Source organism: Anopheles merus, chromosome 2L, assembly GCF_017562075.2.
Source record: "Anopheles merus strain MAF chromosome 2L, AmerM5.1, whole genome shotgun sequence".
Lineage (NCBI taxonomy): Eukaryota > Metazoa > Arthropoda > Insecta > Diptera > Culicidae > Anopheles > Anopheles merus.
The window spans coordinates 50,230,051-50,257,258 of record NC_054083.1 but is presented as its reverse complement, the minus strand read 5'-3'; the positions used below and the strand labels follow the sequence as shown (position 1 = coordinate 50,257,258).

At 47.9% G+C, this 27,208-nt stretch overlaps 2 protein-coding genes across 2 annotated transcripts in view; one reads left to right on the top strand and one right to left on the bottom strand.

Moving 5' to 3' along the window:
• LOC121594241 (ecdysone-induced protein 74EF-like) overlaps positions 1-24,637 on the bottom strand; it is a 188,682-nt gene extending 164,045 nt beyond the window's left edge. The window contains 5 exon segments of the mRNA XM_041917300.1: positions 994-1,528; positions 1,606-1,773; positions 1,847-2,771; positions 18,326-18,409; positions 24,538-24,637. Coding sequence (XP_041773234.1) covers positions 994-1,528; positions 1,606-1,773; positions 1,847-1,927 — 784 coding nt within the window. The 5' untranslated portion in view covers positions 1,928-2,771; positions 18,326-18,409; positions 24,538-24,637.
• Positions 3,599-4,574, top strand: LOC121594243 (U7 snRNA-associated Sm-like protein LSm11). The gene is made up of 2 exons (XM_041917301.1): positions 3,599-3,989; positions 4,072-4,574. Exons 1-2 carry the CDS (start codon positions 3,695-3,697, stop codon positions 4,548-4,550), a joined length of 774 nt encoding a protein of 257 aa, XP_041773235.1. The 5' UTR covers positions 3,599-3,694; the 3' UTR covers positions 4,551-4,574.
• Positions 24,638-27,208: the final 2,571 nt, after the last annotated feature.

Sequence of the window (27,208 nt, the reverse complement as noted above, 5' to 3'; positions counted from 1 at the left end):
AATTTTGCCGACCGATGCAATGCGAAACGTCAGCGCGGCCACTGCACTTGACCGTCAAATACGCCTCCCGTTTGCCGTTTCCCATCGAAAACGAGGAACAAAGTAGCACAAACACAATCCGCGATTGCGTTTTGTCACTCTCACATTGCCGTACGGCAAATGAAGCAACAAACAAATCAATTACTAATTGCGCTGGACCGACTGCGCAAGGTGAAAATGCACATTCTTCACAATACATGTACGCCTTCCACCGCGAAAGCATAAGCTTCTGCTTTACATGTCCCCCCGGTTCGATCCCTCACCGGGAAGGGAAGCTTCACATTTCACTGAGGCTAAAACAAATTCAAAACGGGTCGTGCTTCCGTTTCGGTGCATTATTGTGGGTTACGGTTTTTTGTTTTCTTTGTTGTTGTCGGGTGGAATGATTATGCTTGAACAGCAGATTTTTTTTTCAGGAACAAAGAGTCCCACAATCATACACAATATGCACAGTTCGTTTTGGGCTGCGATGTCACCAAGCGTGGACAAAAATGGGCAGTGGAAGTGGTTTACTTAACGGTTTGGGATTTTTTGCAGCATTTTCAAAAGGTGTTTTTTTTCTTAAAATTGATTTAAAAACAGGTAAAAACTATAGAAGATAATTAAAACCTCTTCCTTTGGAAGCAGCATTCAAATAACGGCAGCAGCACAAACTACGCACAGTTTCGCTAGCGAGCAATAGATGGCGCCACCAGCTCACATGCGACTGCATCGGATTTTCAAAATTTGACCGTTGCATGTACATGAACTCTGATACGCCTTTTTGCCTAATATCTCTGTTTTTTTTTGCTTAACATAACAAGTGTAGTTGCGATGAAATCCAATGAAATAAATTTTGCTAATGATACAAATACCTACTTTTATGTGAAATTATCAAATGAAGAACATGTGCCTGCATCTACCTCTTTTTTTCTTTCCTAACTCTTCCGGTGCGAAATAAAACAATGCCCTTACCTTTTATGACGATGTCGGGCGGTTTGTTTGCTCGTCCACCGTTACTGCTGCTGCTCCCATTGCTGCTGCTGTGATGATTGTTGCCATTGTTGCTGCCGCCGCTGCTGCTGCTGGACGGCACGCCGAGAGCATCCAGGCTGGTAACACCATTTTGACTGTTTGTGTGGGTATGATGGAGGTGTAGCTGTTGCTGCTGCTGCTGCTGCTGCTGCTGCTGATGGTGATGGTGGTTCTGCAGGAGCTTTTCGGCGAGCAGCGAGTTGTTGAAGCGATTCTGCTGCAGCAACCCTTGCGCTTGGGCGAGCAGTATCTGCTCCTGCAGCTGTTGCGTGGTGAGTCCACCACTGCCAACGAGCTGATCGTTTCCACCGGAGCAAAGCCGCTGCAGCCCACCGTCCAGATCGTTTGGCTCGGTGACGGAGAGGGCGCTCAGCTGGGCGGCCGCCGCTGCCGACGTTAGGAACTGGCTACAATTCTGCAGGAAGATCTGTCCGTTCGTTTCCTCGTCTAGCTGAAGATCATTGTTATTCTCCTCCTGCAAAGTGAATGGAATGGAAATTAAAGTACACATCTCGGGCATAATCTCCCCCTTAAACGATCGATACTACTTACGACTTTTATCTCGGTGGCAGGAAAGTCCTGGAAGAACTGTTCCAACTCGAACGTGTTCTCGGTCAGCTGCCGCAACAGCTCGTCCGAATCATTTTCCAGCTGCTCCTCCAGTGTGTTCAACTCGCTCGCCAGCTCGGCCGTTTGGCTTGCCGTGGCTTGGTTGCTCTCCTGCAATCAAAAAGGGGAAAGATCATTAATGTAGTTTATTTTTCCACCGATTCAAGTGAAATTTCGATTATACCGTTTGCAGACATGCTTGCAGATCCACCATCCGTCCATCGTTGTCCGGGGACCACAGCAACTCATCGTCGATAAATGGCATCGCCACGATGGCAGAGCCACCTCGTAAGCTCGCTAACGCCAGCGTACAATATTATTCAATCAAATTATATCCGAATACGATCCGATCACTGTACATTGGCCACAATTACAATAAATGATCTAAAACACACTCTCTCACTTTCGAACGGTTTCAGCAAAACGCCTATTGCTTATTCACCACACACACACACACACCACTTGTATTCACCAACCTTGTTTAGCCAAGACACAGTATGGTCACCTTTGCGAGCTTCCATACGATTCCGCCTAGGTGGCGCTCGGAACACAAACACGCTTTCACCACTTGATTATATTCACCACACGCGCGCAAACTTAAAATCACCTAAAGCTTTTAACTTCAAACTTCTAGTTTCACCACATTTCACCACTACAGTAACGGTCGTTTCTAATTCGTTTCACAAAAATATACTTTCGACACGTTTATCACACGTACGTTTGCTCAGAACGATTATCATTTATCACAGATCTCGTTGCAGGTGGTAGGTTAGGTAAATGGTGTGAGGCTTTTCTCGCTGATGCGTAAAAGTTTCACCATACGCGCTGTTTGCTGCAGACTGTATTGCTTGTTGCGCTTTGCTAGCTTGAAGACATTTGGTGTTGCTGTGCCGATGGTACGATGTTTGCCAACGACCGTCGCCTTTGCTGTTCGAGGAGGCGAGCTGGAGTAGCAGTTGGTTGGTTTGCTTGATAAGTTGTTGGCAAGATGTGGCTCGCAACGGAACTGCAGTATCATTTTCTGGGCTCGTTCAACAGGGCGGGAGTATTCCAGGTGAAGGGGGTTAACAAGCGATCATAGAAGTGATTCGTTTGTCCAGTGCAACAATCTGTAATTGGAGAAAAGTAGAAAGATAATTTTAGCTTACATTTTGAACACGTACACATTGTAAAACATGTGTTATCGATTCGCTTAAACATTCGAAGCTCCAAAACTCCCACACAAAATTCGATTGTTACGCGCATGCCAGTCACTTAACTACGACGAAAGCTTGTAATTCGATATCTTCTTCAACAGGTGACATTGAAGGAGAGCGCAAGACGATTCTTGTTCCCGAAAGTATTGCATAGCTACTTTCGTTCGAAATTCAATCCTTTCGTCTGGGCATGGACTTACCGATTGGCGAAAATTACGTAAAAACATAAGCCTGTTAGGTCCATCTCGTTAACAAAACTCACCCAAAGGTATGCTTACATTGGGCTGTACAAATAAACATAATTAATAAGGGGTGGTAGGAGCGCCAAAATAACAACACAATTCAATTAGTCGCTAAAATCGAAATAATAGCATTAAAGCGTTTGAATTACGTCAATTACAAGTGCTATTACAACATACAACATACAACAACAACGTTCCTTTTCAAATCATTGCATTTGAATTTAAAATGCCGAATTGATGCCCAATGATGGAGCTCTTGGAATTTCGAACATGGTTGGTGTCTTGGCTGTTTGTTGTTCATGAGTAATTTTTGTTGTTAATTTTGATGATTCCACTTTCGATACATAATGTTGAAAAGCTTAGAATAAAACCGTTCTAGTGATAATTATATCATCCAGACGGAATCAAAAATATCATAAAACAGATAATCTCACCACACCATCGTGTTCGAACGAGTTGCTCACCCCTGACGTAAACATTCCCATTTGACAGATCAGGCCAGCTGTCAGGCCAGTACAAAACATCTCGTTTCGTGTTGTTCAATTCGTACCGCCTATCGTTACTAAATCGTTGCTAAAAACTGCCACCTACAGCATGGGAAATAGTGATACGGACAGCACAACGTCCGAATCGGACAGTTCCAGCGAGCTGGACGTCGGGAGTAAACGATTCAATCCACTGAAAGCTCTGTATTCCGCCAAGCTCAAGGTGCCGGTTCCAAAGGCCCTCCTGCACGACAATGTAAGCACACTGGAAGGGAAGCAACTCACGTTGGGCGGCTTTACGGAAAAGTTCGACGAGGCACGTATCAGACAGATCCGAGCGTCCCAAAACAAACCTAAGCTAGCAGAAAACGAAATGCCACAGAGAAGGTTTCTTCCCGAGCAAGGTAAGCGGCGGTCGGTTGTGTTGTGCATATGTGTGCTTTGTTTTTACCAGTTTGCCCACTCTTCCCTTTCGCAACACGCTAGGGCCAGTGACACGCGTCAGGTCTATCCGACACACAAAGAACATTTTCATCCGGCTCGAGAAAGGCTTCGAGGGGCCGCTGGGCCAGCTGCAGCGGTGGATGGAGGACCGGAACCGGGTGCGCGTGTCCATACGCAAGCAGAAGGGTGTCCGGGGGCACGTTTCGGGTGTGCTCGAGCTGTTCGACAAGCACTGGAATCTGGCGCTGAGCGACGTGTGCGAAACGTGGACGAGGCGCAAGTACCGGTACAGCGAGAACCGCCAGCATCCGGACAGCATGGAAGCGCCGCGCGACTGTAGCGAGCGGTTGCGGCGGCTCGGGATCGTGCTGCCCGAGCTGAAGGTGCGCCCGGCGGACGGGAAAAAGAATGTGATAATCACCCGCAAGGTGCCTCAGTTGCTGGTTAAGGGCGAAATGGTGGTGCTGGTAACGCTCGAGCCGGGCGAACCGCAGGCAAGTACTTCGAAAGGGACGAAATAAAACGCACCTATCTGTTTTCTGTAATCGGATAATGTTACCACATGTACCAATACGAAATTCCACTGCTTATTTCGTAGGTAGTGGCATTAGTGATCCAATAGGAATTCGAAAAATAAGTCTATTTTCAGTCCGAAAAGATGCAAAACGCCTTAAGCTATGCAATTCATTTAACAACATTGCAATTTTTCAACAAAAAGTTAACTTATTGTGTCCTAACGAACGATCTTATCCTTTCTTGCCCAATATAAGTGTAAGGCTATCAATAGTAGTGAAAAGCTCCATTCCACCCCATTCGTTCCCCTCCGCTTACACGTTTTCCAGTCATTGGCCTTTCCTGGCCGAAAGTTCGCCACACAGGCCAATCGAAGAAAAGTCTATTGCCCTCGCCGCTTCACGCCACCTACCATCGAGAGCCCGGGCATTATCCTCTACCAACCCGGACACACAAACACACACACACACTTACACCTTCTAGCGCCATTCAATTGCATCGAGCGCAAAAAAAAACACAACGCGCCAGATAAAACCACGATAGCAAGATGGGAAGCATAGGAGAGAAAGTTGAAATCATTTCACTTTTCAATACTCACACGCTCTTTGGAGTGGCCACAACTGGTCGTTTCCTTCTCCGTGTGCGTCATTCGTAACCGCAAGGAAAGGTGAAGAGGGATGATAGGAAGAGCGGGGACAATTGCGATAGAAACCATTGCGCTTCATGTGTTGCATATTCTTCTGCAGTAGCAGTAGCAGTCGTTGCACTTGCGGACGGGATCGTGTATGGGGCCCCCGAGTACTGTGATATTACATCTCGCTGGTCGCTCACTGGCTGCCACCATGCGCATTTGATGGCATTGATAACAAGCGCAGCGCAGCAGTGGCAATGTCCGTTTCGGCTCTCCATGTTGTGCCATCATTATGCGATGGCCGAGGCCAGTCACATTTAACCTAACCTTTTTCGGTGCTCCCTCCTGCTCCTCTGGAGGAGAGCTCGGGCTGTAAATGATGAATAGGAGTTGGCTTTCCCGTTGTCCGAAAAGGTCATGCTGTGTGGGGCGATCGTGATGGATGGCTTACTCGTTCAGTATCAACCTTTATTGGCACCGTGAATACTATTATGTAGTAGACTCATCAATAGCGATCAAAGAGTTTAATGCTACTGAAAAACGGAACTTCACTTTTGTATATCAAAAGCGCGTTCATTGGCCTCTCTCTCTCACTGTATTGTGTGTGTGTTATGTTGCAGCATAAGGGGCCACCGGTTTGTGGAGCAATGTGCAATGTACCATGTGTTTGTTTAGCCTAAGTACCGTTAGACCGCTTCTCGCAAAAAGAGAAAGAGATGCAACATGAAAGGGAAAAGAGCGCGCCAAAGGGGAGCTTGCAGGTGCAAACGTGCGATGCACCACCGTGCGCTTGTTGCGTGCGGTGCATCATTTACGCGCCCAAAGCATAGAGTGGGAAGGAAGCACGCATCCCACGACAACTCCCCCTCCCTCGCGCTGCATCGCATAGAAAAAAAGGTCATTTTTCTTTCGCTTTCGCTGCGCGTTGCTTTTTTGTTTTGATCGTGATCTTCCATGCGGACCAAAGGGAAGGGGAGAGCGAGAGAGAGCGGGCTTTTGCTTTTCAATGAATCCGAAGTGCAACAAACTGTCCGCTATTCATCGTTGGAGTTAGCGTCATCGGAAGTCGGAAGCACCAGCTACAGCTACGGAGGAAGGAGGAAAGAGAAAACACCAACACACACACACACACTGGCGCGCGTTTTGTATGAGGCAATCAGCCACACATGGGGAGAGCGAAAAAAAGCCGCACAGAATTGCTTCCAAGCGAGATAAGATTCGCATCTCGGAACGGAGCAAGTGCAGCATAAGAAAGGCGAGGGCGAGGGAGAAGAAGAAGTGCGAGAGTGTGCATTAGAAAGGCCTGAGGCTTGTGCCGGCTTGTGTCGTTGCATTGACCGCGATCAGGCGAAAGTGCAGCCTAAAAGGGCAATGGACTTTTCCCCCCACCCTCCAGTGCTACTGAGTGCATAAGATCGAGTTGCATCAGTGGAACGAATGAGAAATAATGCAGCAGTAAAAGGGACGACGCACCACCACCAGCCTGACTTGTTTCGCATTTGTGCAATAATCTCCTATTTCTTTTATGATCACCTTTTTTTTTGCTTAAAATTCACATTTATCAATAGACTTCAATCAGGCGGGAAACCTTCGGGCAACATTGTACCGCGTAGAAGCGTTTAAAGCGGCCTGACTTTTTCTCCTACAATAAAGAGACAATTCACTTTCACTATTTGTTGTCGTGCGAGTGGTGGCAGCATCATAAGCAAACCGCCCGCACCCGTGGCCACCACTCCTCGGCGCCAGTCGGGATAGAATTGAAATAAATTAAATAATTACAACCACACACACAGGCTGTCGCGATCGCGTTGATGTAATCCGCAAACAGCAAAATGATTAACATTCTTGACCACATTCGTCGCGCGCGCAAGCGCGCTCGTTCCAGCCAGAGATCGAGTTCCAATGATTGCGATCGGACGGGTAAGGCACGCCGGTTCATGTCACGGACCCGAAATCGATATTTCTCCGGAAGCAAACCGGTTGATCTGCCGTTAGATTTTCCCCGCCAGCACGATCCGCCAGGGCACGACATTGTTTCGACCTGATCTGCGGTGTAAAGTTAATTACACTTTTTTTTTTGCTCTCTCTCTTTTAATGCGCGATCGATTAGTATTCTAATCGACCCAACGACCCTCGGATAGCGTGTCGGGTGTATCGGAGCGGTGCGGTCTGACAGATTTATGCCCTATGTGGAGGGGGGAGCCCGATGGCTGCTGCACCTACTTGTCTCGCAAGCCTCACCCAAGTGCAAAAACCCATAAGGTGCGCACTTTTCCACACACTGTTTGTTGGAGCTGTTATTTATGCAAATGTCTCAACGATGTTACACGATCTCCGGTCTGCCATGTGCGATCTGACCCCGGGTACCTTATGACAGGTCGTTTGTCACACTTCTGGAGGGGGGGAGAGAATCCGAGGTGCTCTGCGCCATAAATCGCCATCTACGCTGCGGTGGGAAAATGGTAGCGAGACGAACCTGTCGAATTCTTACGCGATCCGTTTTTGGAACGCGATCTACGCCGTGTTCTTTCAACTAATGAACTCTCCACGCCATTGACATTGAGAGCGAGTGTGTGGGGTCTAGATGAGTTTGAGCGGTTCATGGCGTTTTGTAAAGCCTATGGAAGAAACCTGTTCGTCGCCGTTCGTCGCTTGCTCCGAGCCTCCGAGCGGGTGTCCAGCGGCGTTTGATTGATCAAATGTTTTCCGCGTTCGTGGTTGCGAGAGTGGGGCTGCTTTTTAAGTGTTGCTTCTTTGCAGCACAGAACCCCGCGCGTAGAATATAGCTCCAATATCTTAATGCGCCGGTGGTGCGTTCTTAGAGCCTCACTTTCAAGGAGAACTTGTACACGATCTCTAGGTTGTTGTTTTCGTAGTAGCGCCATAGTTGGGTAGAATTAGCTCCAAAACAACGCTCCACTTACATCAAAACCATCAGAACCTATTGCTGTCGATGCTATCTTGGAAATACGGGAGGTCCTAAGTTCTCACCAAACTCCCAAAATAGATCCTTGCATTTTGATATCAAAATATCTTTCAAGATCATGATTCCGTACTGCGGAATGTATTCCCAAAAAAAACGAACGAAACGAAATCTGAGTGAGATCTGCTCACCATTTGCCAGACAGTCTCACTCGCTCACGCACGCGCGGCATTGCAGCATTTGCCAATGTGTGGTGCGGACGCGGACGAAGGTACGGACTACGGTTTGCCGATGGTTTTGCCATCGATCGGCGCGCTACATGACTCGTTTGGCCGCCAAATGGTATGGCGGCGAGCAACTAAAATTTCAAGATCAACCCCCCCTCTCCCCCCCCCCCCCAAACTTCCCTTCACCTCCCGATCGACCTCATCGACGGAACTTTCGTAAGGTCAACCACTACCGACACGCGATGCCACGGAAGGAAGGGGAAGCTTGAGCCGAGCTTTTGCAAAGCGCTATTGAGCGCCTTGCTTCCCTCCTCTTCCCACTGCAAGACGTTTCCGCCACTACCACCACCACCACCACCAGCCGGTCCGATCCGGGTGCAAAGTGAAGCTATTCACGCGAGACGTAGTAGACGCCCGAGTACACCTCAGCTCACCTCTCACCGTATGCCTCCCCTGAGGTTTATATTCAACGCTCGGCAACTCCTCACGGTCAGCATCAAGGGGGAACCTTGATCGTGACGAATAACATGTTTACTGCTCACCCCCCCTCAAACCCCCCTCCGTTGCCAGACAGCGATCTCTTCTCTCATCGATCGCCACGATGACGTCACCGGTCAGTCGGCAGTTTTGGCGTTTGTGGTGGGATGTTTTGGTTTTGGGGTGCGTTTTTGGCAGACAAGACACAATTCTCAGCGCGAGTGCTTCCGTTACTACTACGCCACACTCGTGCGTGCGTGTGTGTGCGCAGGGGTTCTGCGTACCACTGGAGATGGAGGTGTATAGGTGGTGCGACCTTGCAACCGCACAGGCACTAGATCGAACGGTGCTGGTGCGTCGTCGTTGTGTCACTGTCGTCGTAGGTTTTTGATCGTGAATTTACAACCACCGCACCGGGGCGGAAGGTCACCGCGAATTGGTTGGCCCGCTTGAAGGTTGGGGGTTTTGAGGAGCTTTTCTAGCATAGGACGGAAGCTAGAAACCATTGAAAGCATAAAGCGGCTATTCTGAGGTTCGTTCTTTGTTAGAGACAAGCAAGCAAGTAACTCTTCTTACCAGCTCGAATCAGTTCGGTTTTACCGTTGAAGGGATAAGAGATAGATTAAAGTAATTGCGCACCCGCTCCCGCGTGTGTTTCTAATAATAGAGCACCAAACCGCCGGTTGCGCGAGGCGGGTTGCCGCTTCAGTACGACCGCTTTTGCCTACAAAGCGTAATAAACACCACCAGAGAGCGCACTGGTGGTAATGGTCGATAATTGATTCGACAGCCAAGCAATAAGCGGAGCAATTGATCGCCGAAGACGCCCGGTGACCGTTTTGCGCGACCACTGAGAGGTGGCTAAGAGAGTGTGTGTGTGTGTGGGGCTGTAATCATTTCATTTTACAAATCTTGTCTAACGGCTGCGGTTTGTGCTGTAATTTGACGATCAAAGTGATTAGTTGGTTTAGCGCGATCAATGATCGTACAGGAAGCGTTTGGTAGTTTGAGGTTCGTTTCCTGATAATGCAATAATTACCAATAATTACCTTTCTTGGAGCTCAGAAAGAGTTCCTTCTTTAGTACAAACCTCCTCTATACGACTTCACCTTCTAAGGGTCATGTCTTACCCATAAGCAAGCGATCGGAAATCACTCTCTTTGAGTGAATATTTAAATAATAAACCCATTCCCAATAAATGAGCTTACATGTGTTTCCGCGTAATGACCAACAATTAACTGCGCTTTGCACAAAAGGGGTTGTTATTAATCAGTTAACAGCCAATATATTCCCGTTGCGTGCCGCGGTGCAATAGATCGCCTACGCCTTGCGCCTGTTGGACCTGGCTGCGCCTTCCGCCTTGCCGCCGCCGCCGCCGCCGCTTGACGTGTCAAGTGTAATAAAACAACACTTTACTATGGTTGCTATGATGCCCGTAGACTCAAGGCCGTAGGAATTTCCACCGTGCATTTCTTTCGACTCCGGGATCATGACCGATCGAGCTAATAAACGATTGAATATGGTTAGTTACTAAGAAAGCGATAAAATTGTCAACCAATGCTAGTTGGGGTGTACTAAAACACAATAAAACCGTAAGTGTCATTCCACGAACGTCGTATGATCTTGCCATTTCAAAGATCTGCAACGAAACAAAAACTCCTCCTTAAACCATCGTCATCGTCTGCTAAACGGTTCGGTTTACAAGCTGCCCCCCGGGAATGTACTTTCGTATGTGTGTGTGTGTGTGCACTCCAATCTAATTCTCGAACCGTCCGTACAGTGACTGCACCTAACATGCATCGCCTGCAAACGCCTTTCTAATGGTGCGTTTGTGCAGCAGTCCGATTCGTCATCCGTTTGGTCGTTTTCTAGTTCTATTCTAAGTTGCGTTACGCCATCGTGCTCGTTGCCCGTTACGCGTGCGTGTTTTTTGTGCGTGCAGCTCTTTGCAGATTTGCGCATTTCTCCTAAATTGCTCCGTGCTCTGTCCTTGCAAAGATGACGCGACGATGACCGACCTCCCATCGCCAGTCGACGAACGACCAGGAACCTAAAACCCCCAGCACTATGCCTCGAAAGTGTTGATCAGAATGTCCCTGAAAGGTTGATTGCTATTGTGTCGGCCACTTTTCACACACACACACACACACACACACACACACACACACACACAAACACGCACACGCACAGTGGGCACAGCCAGGGACGGGTATTGCGCGAATAGTTTGCGCCAGGGAGCTCTCTTGGTTGCTTGCGCACGGCGAACGGGCCCGGCTGTGTTCGCTTCCATTAGCATAATTAGCTCTAATCGTGTGTTGGATGATGAGAATAGAACCTGCTCGGCAGATTGATACTATCACTTTTACCGCATTTTATCCTTACTTTAGCGCAAATCGGTGAAAGGGGAAAGTCACATTCTCGAGAATATGTCAAGCCGTCAGGACGAACGGATCCTTTCTATTACTTTCCAAACGCTACAAAGTGGACGGGATCGATCCTAGATGAAGCGCATTGCATCCTAACCCCCGCACACTGACCGTGACGGAGAGAACGGCCACGGTGTACTTCCGGTTCCGCTAGAAGAGGCCGCACACGCTCAAGGAAACGCGCGCCCAAGCTTTCTTGAACTTTCAAAGCCCGGATGTGCAACTTCCGATTCGGTTGAAATATTCAATTGAACCATCACATCGCCGCCGCCCCGTTAAAGCAGTGTCAATGGTGGGACGGGTTACGCACACGCCTCTCATTCCGTTCTAAAAATATACCTCCCATGTCACCTCCACTCCACTCCCATGTGTGCGTAAGGATTCAAAGTGTTTACGGATGCGCATGCATAAAACCCGACGTGGTTCGGCGTGGCGTTCGGCCCGGCACGATATCAAAGTTATTCACAACCATCGCCCGTGGGGCCGGTTCCGTTTGCCTTGAATTTAATTCACTTCCTCCCCGCCTACCACACCCCCCCCCCCCCCCACACCCCCTCGGCATCGAGATGAGATCGCGCGCGCACCCGAGAACACCTGAGAGAGGTTTGCCGATTTGCCCTTGACAATGTAGCTTAAAGCTTGCCCCCTCGCTCGATGTGTCGAACCTCGGCGATGCTGGGGCACACCACCACAACGCGCCAAATCGCATCAATCAAACATTGCGCGTAAACAGCATAAGCGATTTGCCGATCAGACAAGAAAAAAAGAAGAGAAAAACAACAGCCAACAATGGCGGCTAATGCTGGCCAAGATCTAATGGCTGCGAGCAACAGCAAAAAACTAGAAATAAAAATAATCAGCTTGTGCATTAAGAATTCAAACAAACAAACAGAACAACACAACACGACTACTTTGATTCGGTTTCGCGGTTTCGAACCATTTTCGGTGTGCTCGAAAAACTTCGGTTGTGGCTTTTGTTTTTGGGACAATGTGTGTGAGTTAATGTGTGTGAGTTTAATTCGCTTGAAATGGCGTCGCTCGCTCTATTGCGAGCAATGGAGCTTCTAAGCAAAGTGTGGCTGTAATTCTTCCCTACCACAAACACAAGCACACACACATACATCGATCGGTCATGCCAATTGCTCACGGTGTTTGCTGCCACTGCACTCAACGTCTCGCAATGGTCGAGGGCAAAATCCAGGAAGTAAATAGATACACACAAACAGCAGCGCTATAGAAGTTGCTAAGCTCTAGCGCAGCTCTCCATGTGTGTGTGTGCGTGTTTGTGTGTGCATGTGTGTGTGTTTTGCTCCCTCAACTCACCCTCCACCCTTGCTGCCCACTTGCAAGCACAAGCCATTGAAGTAAACAATCATTTTTCCAAGGATACTCTAATCGTCACCAATACCATGGTGACGCATACCCATCGAGCGGAGAGCTAGCATGGCCTACCACGTCCACATACACACGTGTGTGTGGGTATGTGAGAAGTGCGTTTAGAAAATACGCGACCCACCACGCAGCAGGAGCGTGGGCCAGAAGAGGACGCAAGCAGCAACCCTTTGCCGCACGGTTATTTGCGGCGCGCACAGAATGCAAAATGCCCCGTCTTGGCCGTCGTCGTGACGCGACGTCGTGAAGTTGTAGAAAGTCCCCAGCCCCCCCCCCCTTCTCCATACAGGAAGTGCGGTGCGGACGGCGTGATGATTAGTGTGTGAATGACTTACGATAGGGAATGGGGATGAAGGGGTAATATTCGACTCAATGACACCGTCAGTAAGGGTTGTAGCTTTTACAGCGCTTAAAGATGTCTGTTTTGTCTTGTCCACTGTAAAGCGCCTCAGTACAACTATCATTCCTCTAATTAAAACAGTCCACTCATGCCCAGTACACCCAAACACACCCTGCGAACTTGCGAGCGAGAGACAAAAAAAGCACCCCATTCACCCATGCATTCTGATGCAAACCGAAACGCCATGCGCAAATGACACTTTATGATTTATGACAGACAGGCGATTAAGACCGCACACGGCCACCCCCTGTTCAGAGGCAATTTGACTGAATCCTTTGCAACCAGCAGATACAGCGGCTCTATACGGGTGAGCGGAGGTTGAGAAAGTGCATCCTCAAGGACCGCCGACGATCCCATCCCATCCATCCAATCGCTTTGTGAACGGAGGTCCGCCAGACAGATCATGCGCGCGCGTGTGTGTGTTTGTTTTCCAATTACCTCTCTTTCCATTATTGATCGTTTATTGCATGCCGAGGGTTTCACTTAACACATTGATTAAAGCGGGGAAGTTCAAGAACAAGGGCAATTGGGTGCTAAGGGACATTAATCGTTTCGTTCGGGTACTGTCTAGTAGATGAGGTGCTTTTTGTGTGTAAAACTAAGCTGTAAACAGTACACTGGGTATTGCAAACTGACAGCTGTCATTTTCCTTTAGTATATGGTGTCAGTTAGTAGGTAAGCGCATTCAAAATTGTTTTAAATCATGTCTTATTCATTCAATATTGTAAGTAGACCATTTTATATTAATAAGTAGTTCCTCATTATGTAACTTAGTATCGCTTCTACACGCCATTTTTTTAGTATATGATGACAGTTTATTCGCAGTTAAGAGCATTCAAAAATTGATAAAAATAGGTTCATAAAACGTTTCTTACTAAAATGATTGTAAATAAACTATTTTCTATCACTAAATAATCACTAAGTAAGGAACTAAGTAGCTCCCTTGCACGTCGTGTTGCTTAAGTATTTGGTGACAATTAGTGATTGAGAGCTGTCAGAAATGAATAACACAAAGATTGAAAACATTTTCTTTTTTCTTCTTGATAGTAGTCATTAAGTATATCACTTAGTAGCTCTTCTGCACATCGTTTTGCTTTAGTGTCTGATGGCAGGTCGTGGTAGAGAGCTTTCAAAAATGTATTAAACAATGTTTAAAAACGTCTTTTTCTCAAAATATTGTAAATAGACCATTTTCTATGACTAAGTAATCACCAAGTAAATCACTCAGTTTGTCAGAACTCTTGCACTTCAATTTACCTTAGTATATTGTAACAGTTCGTAGACAAAAGTGTATGAAATAATGCTTAAAAACATCAACTATACAAATCATTCCAAGTTAACAAGGTTCTATCACATAGCAATCACTAAGTAAATCGCTTAGTAGCTCTCCTGCACGTTCTCAAAGTCACTCTTGCCCGAGCGAACATAAAACGCGCACCCCGATGACGAAGGCAGTGGAATCTCGCTCGCTTTTTGCACGATTCCCGGTCGCTCCCGGTCTTTGCTGGGTGCAAAATCCACACACACACGCTAGCCGGCACCACGGCATTTACCTCGCCCGATGGCTAAGTAAGCAGCGGGGAACAGCGCGGACAGAACAGAAGGCGAGAGTCGAGAGCAAAAAACCGGCTCGATCTGATCTATTTCTAGCCCGGGATCGCCAAGAAAGAAAGGGGAAAGTGTGTTGTGTGTGCACGCTCTAAACGTGATTGTGCCTGCGATCTGTCATGGCAAAGGCGTACGGTGAAGAGAGCATAGGAGGAGGGCTGTCAAGCAAGGGGGGGGGGGGGGGGTAGCACGATTCCCTGGCTCCTGCTGTTGGCATAGGTCCCGTGGGTTTGGCAAGAGTTGATGCGCGAGAGAGATAGGCGGCACTCCACGAAACACGCATTCCGGACCTACCTCAACGGGGGCTAGCTCGCTCGGTAGACCAAGGTGCCAAAAGGGGATGCATCCGTCCCACTGATTCCCGATTGTACTCACTTGCGCTCCAACTCATGGGGAGAGAGACTGAGCGAAAGAGGGAATTCCAAAAATAAAGCCGCGGCTGGCAACACTGCCAGATGTATGCAAATGCGCGCCTCTCTCACGGCGAAGGTTTCGCTCTCGTTCTCTCGCTCTCTCGTTTGCCTTCGCCGTTGAACTTGGTACAGAGCAAAGCCCCCCGTGATGCGATTCACAACCTCCCCATCGGTGACCGCGCACAGGGGGGAATGGTAAACATGTTTACATTGAAACGTGTGAATTTTGCTCTCGCTCACCGGTCGAAGGTTCCCGAGCGGAGTGAGCGGAGTGTTCATTCCTGCTCCGTGAGTTCTCACCACTCACTCACCACACGCGGTCACGTTTTGCTCAGGTGCTCTCGGGGGAGCACTCTCAAACTCACCACGCTTTTCCAACAGCCCCGCTGCTAATCCTATTTATCGCGTCGAACTGGACCGAAAAGCGTTTACCTTGAAGCACCGGAGACATGTGCGCTCGGCAGCACATGGGTTGAGAATGGGAGAGCCCAAAAGACAAAAAAAAAAAAACGGCGGGCTCTGTGCGAGTGTTGCTGCCATGTGATGGAGCATACCATTTTCCTCCTCTCATGCCCATGCCAAAAGGGGGTAATTATATCGCCCACCCTGTTCTCCCTGTATACATATAGAAAGTAGGGTTAAAAAGGTAAACAGAACGCCACATGTCGCTGTGTATCGAACGGCTGTGCGAAAATCTTGTTGGGCTTTAGGCTTGTTGTTGTTGTGGCCCTTGTTTTGAAACTGTCACGATGTCAAGCTAAACGAGACTGCGCGCCCGATGGGTCAGTTGGCGTGAAAGCCACACTGCATTACAGGCGCGCCCAACACGCGATACGGCGCGACAAGATGGGAAGGTTGCGGGTCGGCCTGTTTTCGGAAAATATGATCATCACGTGCAGGTGCAACGAGTCGCTATTTTGGGGTGGTCAGCCCTCCCCCCTCGAACTCATAATAGGCAAAACGAGCGGCGGGGGCACGTAAACGACAGACAGTGCTTCACGCGCCTCACTCTTTGCGCTGTCGCTTTCGCAAGCGAAAGGAGTTAATTTGTCCGCGCGTGGCGTTGCGTTGCTTTAACGCTTTAGCCCCCCGCGTATTGGTAAATAGTTCACTTCACTGTGAGACATTGCTGTCGTTATGTTTTTCTTTTGTTGTTGTGGCCGGGAAAGCCCAAAAGGGGCAACAACCATTTCACCCGTTTTCCCGCAGCCCCACTATCAGAGCCCTGTCCATGCGACGACGGGAGGAGAAACCGCACAACTGTCACGTACGTTGTGCGTCGTGCGTTGTTCTTGTTTCAGTTTCGTCTTCGTTTTCTTCTTATTGAATGCCAAGTCTCGAGTGCCGATTAGCATAAGCCCATGTTTGGTGGTTGTTTGTCTTTTTCTCCTGTTTTTTTTTTTGCCGCTCGCTGCTTGCCTGCTTACACTCTCAACAGGTCACTTTCCACCGGCATCGTTCGTTCGCCCGTTGGCGGCTTGTTTGTGGCCGCACCGGACCGTGTGATTGTGGTGCTGTGCGGCCCAGACGCGAGGTTTGTAATTTCAACCTTTCCAGCTGATAATTGGCTGATTCCCGAATCAGTGGAAACGCGCGTACTTCACCTTGACGGTTGACGGCTGGTGCGTTTGGTGGCGATAACACCGCAACTGTTATCGGCGTGTGTTTGTGTGGTGCGTTTCAGTGCGTTCGGTGACGAGAAACGTGATGTGTTTGTGGTGAAAAAAGCGCATTTTGGAAGGCGGTTTTTTGTTCTTTTAAAGAATTGAGGTGTGATTTGGCAAGGTACGCAAGAATATTTGAACCATTAATTTGATCCAGAAGCATGCAAAAAAGGGTGTAATATGTGTTTAAACAATCTTTTAAAAAACACCACTAATCAAACATTCCTCTTTGTATTTTGATTGGCATATAAAAACACGTTGGCGCCACCCAACGAAAAAGCGACAAGCAACAATGCACTCCTTTCAGATCATATTTTTGGCCGTTCTGTTATGACCAGTTTCGTTCGGCCCCCTTTTTTTAATGACCCGTTATCATACGCTTTACTGTCGCTCGTTATTGGTGCCATTCTGCCATGGCTTGGTGATTGATCTGTGGCCAGCTTCAGCTTCCCAGCGGAACAAAACCAGATGTGTGGCTGTCGATGTAATCGATACAGTTTGGGGACCGACCTCTCCATAAATTATGCATGATATGGTCAATTATTGCATCATTAACTGTGCAATTCCCGCGTGAATTCCTTTTCCTGTGCGCGAAGAAAACACATCCAAATAACATGTCCGCACCGAGAGAGGGAGAGAAAATATTTGAACCAATAAAATCACACCACATTTGGGATGGATTTTTTTTTTAATTTATTCGCACATTGTCTTTCCTTCCCTCCCATCCTGGAAGCGTTCGAATAGTACAAAAGAATATTCGCAAGAACCTTCCCCGTGATGGCCCATACAATGTATGGGGCAAATGCTGCAACCCAACCCAGCAGCGCCAGTGCGGACCGTAGCATCATAACAGTCAAACATGCTGATGCATCGATTAGATAAGGCGAAGTGCAAGAATGTATTGTCTGAGGTCAGTTGCAAGTCACGCATTAATGCAGCGAACGAATGGCAGCGGTGTGATCATCGCTCCTCGGGGCCCCGCCGATCGTCGGCTGGCCCAATGGGATGGAATGAAGCGTGAAGAAAAATGATCCATAACGCAAAACGATACTCCCTTTTTCTCCACGCGTGGCTTGCAACGCTCTGTCTCTTTTAGTGCACCAGGTTTGTACGCCTCGATCCCAGCAAGCTTCTTCGGGTTAACTGTACGCTTGCATAATTTTACTCCCGCCTTCTCCCGAGTGCCATCCCGGGGATGGGAAGGAAAGCAAACGAAGAGAGAAGATGAAAAAAAAAACCGAAAGGAATTTCAGTGCATCATTGAAGACTGCACCGAGCACTGCGCGCACACACACAAACAGAGCGCTGGAAGACCGAAAGTGAAACAAGCGGGAAATTTATGCTGCGGGATGCAGTTCGAAACATAAAAGAGACAGAGAGAGCGAGAGAGACGAAAAAAACAAACGAAGAAAGAAAGGCATAATTGAAGAACACGCGGAATGAAAACCGGTTCTTGGTGTGTGTGCTGTCAATGGCGTGGCGGAACTCTAAGAAAAAACTGGATATTTCTGAATTTTCCCACAGACGATTGAAGGCGTTTTTCATTGCGCCTAGAATGTTGGTAACGGTTTTTGGTGAATTTTTGCAACATAAATTGAATTTTTGATTGTGAAATTTCTTACCGCACTGCTTTTAAAACTACTCCTCATCGGTTGCCATGCAAACCATCCATTTTTGGTGTGCTCCCAAAGTCCCGCTGAACTCACCTGAAAATAGAGAAAGAAAATGTAACAAAAAATAAATACCATGCGTCTCCATCACTTCACATCAGTCCTAATGTAGCCGATTTGAAATCGAACCCCTCGGTATGATTTGAAAACCCGAGAAAATGTTACCGAAACGATCAACAATAAATAAACAATCGATCAATGTCCCAGCGGCGTAGTGGAAAATGGTGTGAGCTAATGTAAACACAACCAGTCCGGTGTTTTGCTGGGAGCAGTAACGTTGGCAAGCGCGATAGGAGGGAGATGATCCGCTCCAACAAACCATAGAAACACTTGTGAAGCATCCATCATTTTGGAGGGGGGGGGGAATGGGGAATGTCACCACCAACACCACGCCTCAGGCTATCCAACCTTCACCCCTGGAAAACTGTTCACCACTGGGAAAGGTCAAACAGTGGATGAGAAATGGACGCTTGGTATATATATTGCACATTATTCTTTTCTCGCATTATTAAAACTACTCTCGCAAAGCAGTCGCTCTTTCTCCTCCAAACACAAACAACACGTGCTCTCGAAGTCAATGGCGCTGAACTTGATTGAAAGTCAATGGCTTTTAGGGGGTGGCAAAAATTAGGATAATAGTTCATTGGTTCAGGGGAAGGGAGGGCAAACATCGCTCGCTTATTCGTCTCACTTTTCGGTTGTCACAGCATCCTTCCTGCACGGTAGCACATAGCAACGCATCGGCAGCATGGCAGGAATGAACTTGAAGGAGCTCATGGTTGGAGAAGAATCCAACAAAAAGGGAAGAGAAAACGCAAACCCCCCGGCCCTGTGAATGATGAGGTGAAGCAGCGAACGAGCGAGAATGAAAAATGGCATCCGCGATGCATTCGTATCGCATCGATTGCGCACCACCACCACCACTACCACCCCGACGATTGCATAACCCGTTTTTGTGGGAAGTTTTGTTTCGTTTGACTGGTCTCGCCCAAGTGCAATGTTTGGAGCGTTTTTTTTCTTTTCGTGTTTCGTTCCCCTTTGACGGATGTTTTGGCAATTTAATGCAAAAAAGAAGCTAATGATGGTTGATGATGCTGTGTTGGTGTGGCGAAATGTGCTTGCATAAAGAACGTCGATGGCGATGTTCACAATTTTGATACCATAAAACGATCTTATTACTTTTTAATAATTAAATCTCAATTAAAACAAACATAAAAATTGCTTTAAAAGTCCAAAAGTAGGTCAAAGTTGCTGTAAATTAAGTGCATACTCATCAACACGCACAGCATTACTGTTTTGCGTATTATTCCTTTTCCCCAGAACGCGTAACACGACTGCCATGAGAAAGGCAATAATATTCGCTAAAACCAAACTGTCTTCTTCTTCTAAACGTCCCGACCTGGCGTGAGCACTAAAATCTAGGCCATTTCTTTGTCAGGGTTGCCTCATTCTGTCCCCTCTTTCACGCAAACTCTTTCCACGAGCGGGGGCGATCGGTGGCAGATTTATGAACCTTCTGCTTGGATGGCGATAATAGGAAGTGAAGAGAGAAAGGTTAGCAACATTTATTGTTTCTATATCTATTTACGAGTAAGGTTTCTAAAGATTTAAATGGATTTTAACATGTTTGTACAAAATAAAGTACGTTTAAACACATTAAATTAATAACCATTCTCACCAACAGCGAGCAATGCTCAGCATTCACATGGACGGAATGATTCAAGCTCCCTCAACGTACCTATAGCAGCACGTGAGCAATAACCTCCGCCAAACGACAGCACACAGCACATCAGCGAACCGAACGCTCTCAGCTGCCCGTGTGTGGCACTGGTGTGGCGGCCACGGTCATGGCGCCACCACCGACGGACTTCCAGCTATCGAGCAGCGATCTTTACGATCCAAGCCAAGCCGAGCCCTTCGAACTCGCTGCAACGCTGCCTGGCCTCTGCACATTCCACGACAGCGTTGGTGATATTTTAACCCTTCCCTATTCCAGCACAAACACGCTGAGCTATCGCACACCCACGACCTGCAAGGGACTTCAGGGGTACAGCGGGGAGAGGTACAGCATAAAACAAAATAGATACACAGATGAACACGTGAGAGTGAGTGGGATTAGAGAGCAAACGATGAACTACTCTCACCATTAGGGAAGGGCAAAAGGAAAGGTGTAGGAAGAGGATGTGAGGGGGGCAAGGGAGGGTCGATCCACCCACACAGCTCACACTCACTTACACGGTTTGGCAAATGCACTTTAAAGCTTGCCATACGCTGCCTTGGTGTAAATCCCGCTAGCTAGGAGGTTTCCGTCGTTTATTTTCTTCTGGAATGGCCATCTATCTTCTTTTTTCCTTGCCCTCTCTCTCTCTCCCTCTCTTATGTTGACTAAGTTCAAACTCAAACAAGTTCAAACTGTTTCTTTCTCTCTGCCCACCCCTTTTTTCCCGCTTCTTTACAACCGATTGCATCGAACGTAACGAAAAAAAGGGCAAGCGGAAGGAAAGAGAAAGAAAGAAAGAGAGAGAGAGGGAGCGAGAGCGGGAGGAAAATATGTGTGCATTATCTCAAAGGCAACGACCTCCGCCGACCTAGCACAATGCAAAAAGGAAAAGTGCAACGGCCAATGCGAGCGTTGGGGCCGTTGCGCGCACGTAAGAAAGCAGAAATGCATCGGAAAAGGGAACGCGCAAAAGTGCATGGCGCGCGACGAGCGATCGTGCCGTGGAAATGCATCGCGAATGTGTGTGTGTGTGTGTGTGTGTGTGTGAGAGGCCCAAAAACATTAGATACGGAAGGGAGGGAGGGGGAGGGATGGATGGAGGGGAAAGGAAATGGTAGCATTAAACGAAATCACTTTAGCGGCGAATGGAATGAAAACATCGCGCACTCGCGCCCACCTGGACTGGAGGAAAATTTGGCGGCGTGGGGAAGTGTGGGGTAGTGTGTGGGAGGGGGGGGGCGATAAAGTGAATGCAATTCAAATGCACCAGTACGGTGGTAAGCGCAAGAGCAATAGCACGCTGTGATCGCCGTGCGATCGACGCCCGACGTTTGCTAGTTTTTCCTTCTTCTCCTTTTTTTTCCTGTCCCCCCACCCGCCCCGCTCTATGGGCGGTGGGGAGAGATTGGAGCTGGAGCTGGAGTTAAACCGGCTGTGTGCCCGGTTTTTGCCCTAGGTCGTGGGCGTGCAGCATAATGCAACTGATGCAGTGTGTGTGTGTTTGTGTGTGATGGTTGGCGTGCAAATCAACTTAAGGGAAAGCTGGCAATGGGGCCTTTAATCTTTCCATTCCATTAAAGGTCAATAAAACCGGAGCATATAGTTGGGGAATGGTTTGGTTGAAGCGACCGATAAAGTTGAATTTTATTACTTTCGGGTGCGAATAAATTGCGAATTTCAAGCGAAACAGTTTTGCTAAAGAATGTGAAGCGAAAATGCATTTAATGAAAAAAAATGAGTGTAAAATGAATTTTCTTCCAATATTTAATTTGCAAAAAGCAGCCAATCTAAAGCTATTTTTTCCTTTGTGTGGAATATTATTTTTATACTTCAAACATTGTTTTTTTTTATTATTATGAAATCCCTCCCCTTCACAGACGTTGCCTCCCATAAACCGCAAACGCACGGGTGACATTTACGGGGCACATTTATAACCCGGCGCAATAACGCACGCCAATTTGTGCTCATTAATTCTAAATCATGCAGGTCAGGTTTGAGTTTCAGGGAGGGGGGGGGGGGGGAGCGCTAAGAGAAACATCATTGACACCCAGCCTGCTCACTGCGAGAGCGAGAAATATTAATGCGTGAAAAATCCCTCCAACACGATCGAAGTCGCCGGGGTATGTACACTGTCAAACAACATAAACAGAAATCGCAATAACAAAACCACACGCGAGGGACGGAAAAACACTCTCACAAACACACACAAACACACACCCACACGCAGACACTTACTGGCTTCTCGGAAAACCGGTAAAGTTGCAAAGCAGGGGAGTGGAAAATAAGAGCCAAACGCCAAAACAAGATGCGGCTGCTTTGCGTTCCCCAAAAATAGAACGTCCTTCAGGGTGGGTAGAGCAAAGCCGCAAAACCCGTCGAGGAACGACCCGGTACGAGGTCTTCTCGGTCCCCGGGTTACCGCCCCGTCGGCAATTACGAGGGAGGGAGTGAGAGATAGAAGGAGAGAGTTCAAGTTTACGTCCACTTCCCCCTTCCCAAATTTCTGATGGCGCTAAAATCCCCATCACAACACGCCCTCACGATCAACACTCCCTCCCTATTTACCGCTCATTAAGGAAGTAGATCGTTAATATTTGCGATCATAGATGACCTTGGAAGAAGTGGGCGAAGGGGTGGAAAGTTTTTGTAGAATGTTTGGACAGTGTTTTTTTTTGTTTTCGAGAGGAGAGAGGATTTTCCCATGCTCTAGAACGTTCCATTTGCGCCGGTCCCAGCCCCACAGCTCAGCTGTTCAAAGAGACCCCCCCCCACCTCCATGGCACTATGTCCAAGAGGCAGGATTTTTGCTCAGTTCAATCCAGATTCCAGCCACGAATGACGTCACACGATTGTTTACACACGTGTTGCCCAAAAAAAAAACAAATCTCACCCCCATACATACTGGATCACCTCATATAAATCGTAACAACACGATCAAAATGGCCAAAATAAGAGGAAAACCACCGCCACACTGAACCCATCGGACCACTCCCACGCGGACTACACGGACGAAGAAGGCAGTAGGGTGAGGGGACAACGATATTTGCGCCAACAAATCGTTCTGTATGTTCGCGGGGGACAGTTATCGAATGTAAACAAGGAGGACAATTAATCAGGTGGTTTCGGGGTGAAGCACGCGCTAGAAGACACCGCCTACATGGATGGGTTGGGTACGGGATGAAGACTCTTGTGGGCAGAGTTGTGGGTTGCTTTGTTAAATATGTACACTACTAAGTGCGTCACTTTGATCAGGTGTAATTGGAGCGGTCTGCTGGTATGTTGGGAGGCGGTGGTGCTGGACGTAGCTAGACAAACGGATCAAGATTAGGCAGGCGAATTTAGAAGATCGCAGATTGGCTAATGAAGATCACAGATAGATCAACTCTGAAGACATTGGGTCTGTATGGCAGCCAGAGCAGAGTGTTCAAGAGATGTCCAAAAAGACACTTGGACATGTCAGTGGAAAGACTTTGCTAAAAAGCCTTAATTTTCCCTTACAACTATGTGCCATGTACGCTCAGTTTTGTGCTAGTTCCTCAAGCTTAATGTCAAGATCTTTCTACAAAACGCAGCTCAGTACGCAGTACAGCACTCTTCCCAAATCCGGAAACCTACTATCCAACCTGGTTGTCTGGACCACTCTTCTCCACTATCGCACCAAACCCAACATCATGCTGCGATGCCTTTGCTTATCGTCTCGAACGACCCATTGTGGACGTTTCGCACGTTTTCAGCATTTGATGTTGCGGTGGTGCGTCCAGAGCCAGCCAGTACACGGACTGAAAGCTGCCAGTTGAGAAAAGGTCACGTTTGTCACGTCACTGACACTGACTTCCGAAAAGATCACTCCTCGGTACCTATTATTGTTAGTGGAAAGGTTGGGACTTCCGCAACGGGCGACTTCATTCCACTGGATGGATGAATTGCGTTCGGAAGTAAAACTGGTTGACTTGAAGCTACAATGTGTTACTTTTTAAGATAATAAACTGATAAAACCTAAGATGTATTACCTAGCCATATGTGACGGAACGGAAGTGTATCCAAGGGAGTGATATAAATAGTTCAATAAAAATAGTTCCAAACTTAGTTGCATACAGAGCTATATCTTAATTATCTCTCCATCATAAAACGCTTCCTTTGTTCCGTGGCGCTTGGTTTGTGAATCGAAACACATCGTAGTGACACGAGCTAGCAGTTAGAGCTGCTGTTGATAGTTTATCTATTTCTATTTCGCTTCACTCACACAGTAGGAAGCGTCACCATCTCCCAGCAAAAACCCATCCCAACACACACGCATGCATACTGGTGGTAGTGCTGGCATTAGTAGTAGAACACATCGAAAGGGGCCTTATCACGCTTCACCCACGCCCTTCGCAAGTAGTGTAGCGTTGCGTTGATAGGAGAATAAATATTGGTGCGTGTCGTATCGCACTTATCTACTCACTGTTGGCCAGCTGTTTTTAGACGCCTTCGCTTTTCGCACTCGTCGTTCGGTGCTGTGTGTCACATCGACCGTCAGGAATGGAATTAGTCGAGCGGACTGGGAGTTAATTGCTCGACCAGCTACACCCAAAGCCGCACATGTTCTCTAACTCTAACTTTGCTCTAATCTTTTTCTCTAAGCACACAGTTCCTTCATCTGCTCTCCAAACCCTCCCCAGAGCTCGACGCTCAGAAACATTGAACTTCACCATGGTCAACTCCCGGCGTACCCGGCCCGGCTAGACGAACGGCGCAACGCACTGCTCAAAATTCGTACCACCCGTCGTAGCTATACACCACACCAACGATGGGCGCGGGTGAGTAAATTCACGATCATCCCTTCTCCCCCGTTCGTCCACGCTCAGCTCCAGCGTCCAAGAGAGGGAGGGGACCTTCTACTACGCGTACAGCAATCTGGGTCAAAGACAAGGTTACTGCGTGTGATTTTGCGACCACCCTTCTCACACGAACCATCGCTCGCTTCGCTCGCTCTTACATCCACAGCGTGTACACGCACCGTGTATCGTCACTCTTTAGCTGAGTGTCTTTCTCGCTCTCGCTCTCGCTCTCCCGCTTCATCTCATACTCGTTGCCGCGGAAACGAAAGCTTCGCTCAGCTGGCGCCATTTCTTGTTGGCTTGTTTTTTTTTTTTTTTGGTTGTTGGGAATCTGGTTTTCTGTTTGATGGCTCTTGTGCGCTTCGTTTCACTTTCATCTGTGTCGAATTTTGATCCCGTTTCTCACCCAGTTGTTTGAGAGCGTGAAAAAAAGCGTAAGGCGGATTTTTGATGTGTTGGTTTTCCATTTCGTTGCTTCTACCTGTTGGGATGAAGGGTTTTGTTGATGTTTTTGTTGTGGTTAGCAATAGAAATGGGGAGAGAGCGACCGTGCACCCGATAATGTTTCGTGCATTAAAAGACGCTTTTCGATGACATCTTGGGGCATCATCTTCATGAGAGTCGGTTTTTTATCTATTCCGATGCAGCAGCGGCACAGTAATAAGCAAAAGTGTTTCAGAAGGCAAGAGAAAACCCTGGGCACAATGAGGGAAGCTGTTTGTTGCCGGTGCTAGAGTGCAGAGTGACATTAAATAGAGCCATTAAGATTGGAGAGCTTATTAAAAACGAGTTAATATTTGTTTTCTTTTTCACTGGAGCTCTGCGCTAGATCTCATAGCCACATCAAAACGAGCGACAGTTTTACCGTCTATCAACAATCGGATGCATGCAAGAGCATCGCTGACGTGTGCTTGATGTGTGAAAAGCTCTAACGAGCTTTTTGTTTTGAGCTGTAAAAGTCTATAAAACTGGTAACTATGCCTTACAATTTCACAATGAGTAGAAAAGCTACGCAACATGCCACACAAAAAACGTCCAACACTCATCAAGGCCTCGTACGTAACGGATTCCAATGATTTTTAACCTTCGACTCGTACACCCCCCCACAGTGCCAGCCACCGACCTTCGGGTAAAGTTTGAATCGATGGAAGGGATGGCAGGCCTTCAGCAACGCCCCAGATTATGCAAAATCGGGTAAATACATGTTGCTTAAACGATGCTAGAAAAACAGATCAGACGCTGCGGCGTGGGAAGAAGCTTCCGGTTTTTGGGTCGCCAAAGCTCACTGTCGGTGAAGGTTCGACCCCAATCGAACGGCTCGATCTCACAGCTGACGATGATAGCGAACAGTGCGCGTCCATAATCTTCACCCAAACGCACTTCACGAACAATCCACCAAACTCAAACCGCGAAGGACACAGCCGAACGCGCCCAATTAGACCTCTGACACTTGCCAATTTGTGCGGCCCGCGCGGATGTTGTCTGGCTGGCGGATTGGCCTACAGCGGGGTCTACGCAACCGCAGATCTGACCTCCGCAGCAACAACCGACAAACACACACACACACGCGCGCGCGCGCGCTCCACACCAGACGGACAATGCGTGTACCGAATCTGCGCCACTGGAAGATCGCTCTCTTTCCGCGACCGCGGATTCTCAGTCAAAAAACAACCCCCAAAAAAAACGCCACCCGAGCAACGAATGAGATGCTGAGTGTGGCGTCCGCTCCAGTGTACGCACACACACACACACAGAAACCCCGAGGGCCGAAATCACGCAAAAATAAATCGAAAGCACAAGCAGCGGCCAACGAAGATCGGCCAACGAGCACAGCCGAATCCGCGCCAGCCACGCGCGTTTTGCGGTTTTTGTGTCACGGTCATCGCGAATTCAACGGCAAACGGCAACCGAAAAGAAGAAGGAAAGACACTCCACCAAAAGAAAGAAGGGTGGTGGCGCCGACCGATGGCGGGGGGGGATGAAAGATGGTTAAACGAAGAGAGATGTAAGCGGGGGAGGGAGGAAGTAGTTGATCAAACATCATCAAGACGATCAGAGATCCTGTTGTGCCTCTTGCGGGACGATTTTCTCACACACTTTGTTGGAGGGACTCTCTTTCCTCTGTCTCTCTCTGCTGCGTTACAATCGAGTGTGCGAAAGAAAGGGAGCGAACAATACGGAAGATTAAACTGCAATTGCAGTCAGATGAATAAGGGATGCGGGGTGGAAGACGCCAGACTTCCAGATAATAATGGCGGCAGCGAGTGGTCATTGCGTGCTGTTAGGGCATTTTAC

Excerpts from the sequence above, each read along its gene's own strand:
- LOC121594243 (XM_041917301.1), top strand. The coding sequence starts at position 3,695 with ATGGGAAATAGTGATACGGACAGCACAACGTCCGAATCGGACAGTTCC. Across the intron at positions 3,990-4,071 it reads AAGGTTTCTTCCCGAGCAAG|GGCCAGTGACACGCGTCAGG; the intron begins GTAAGCGGCGGT and ends GCAACACGCTAG.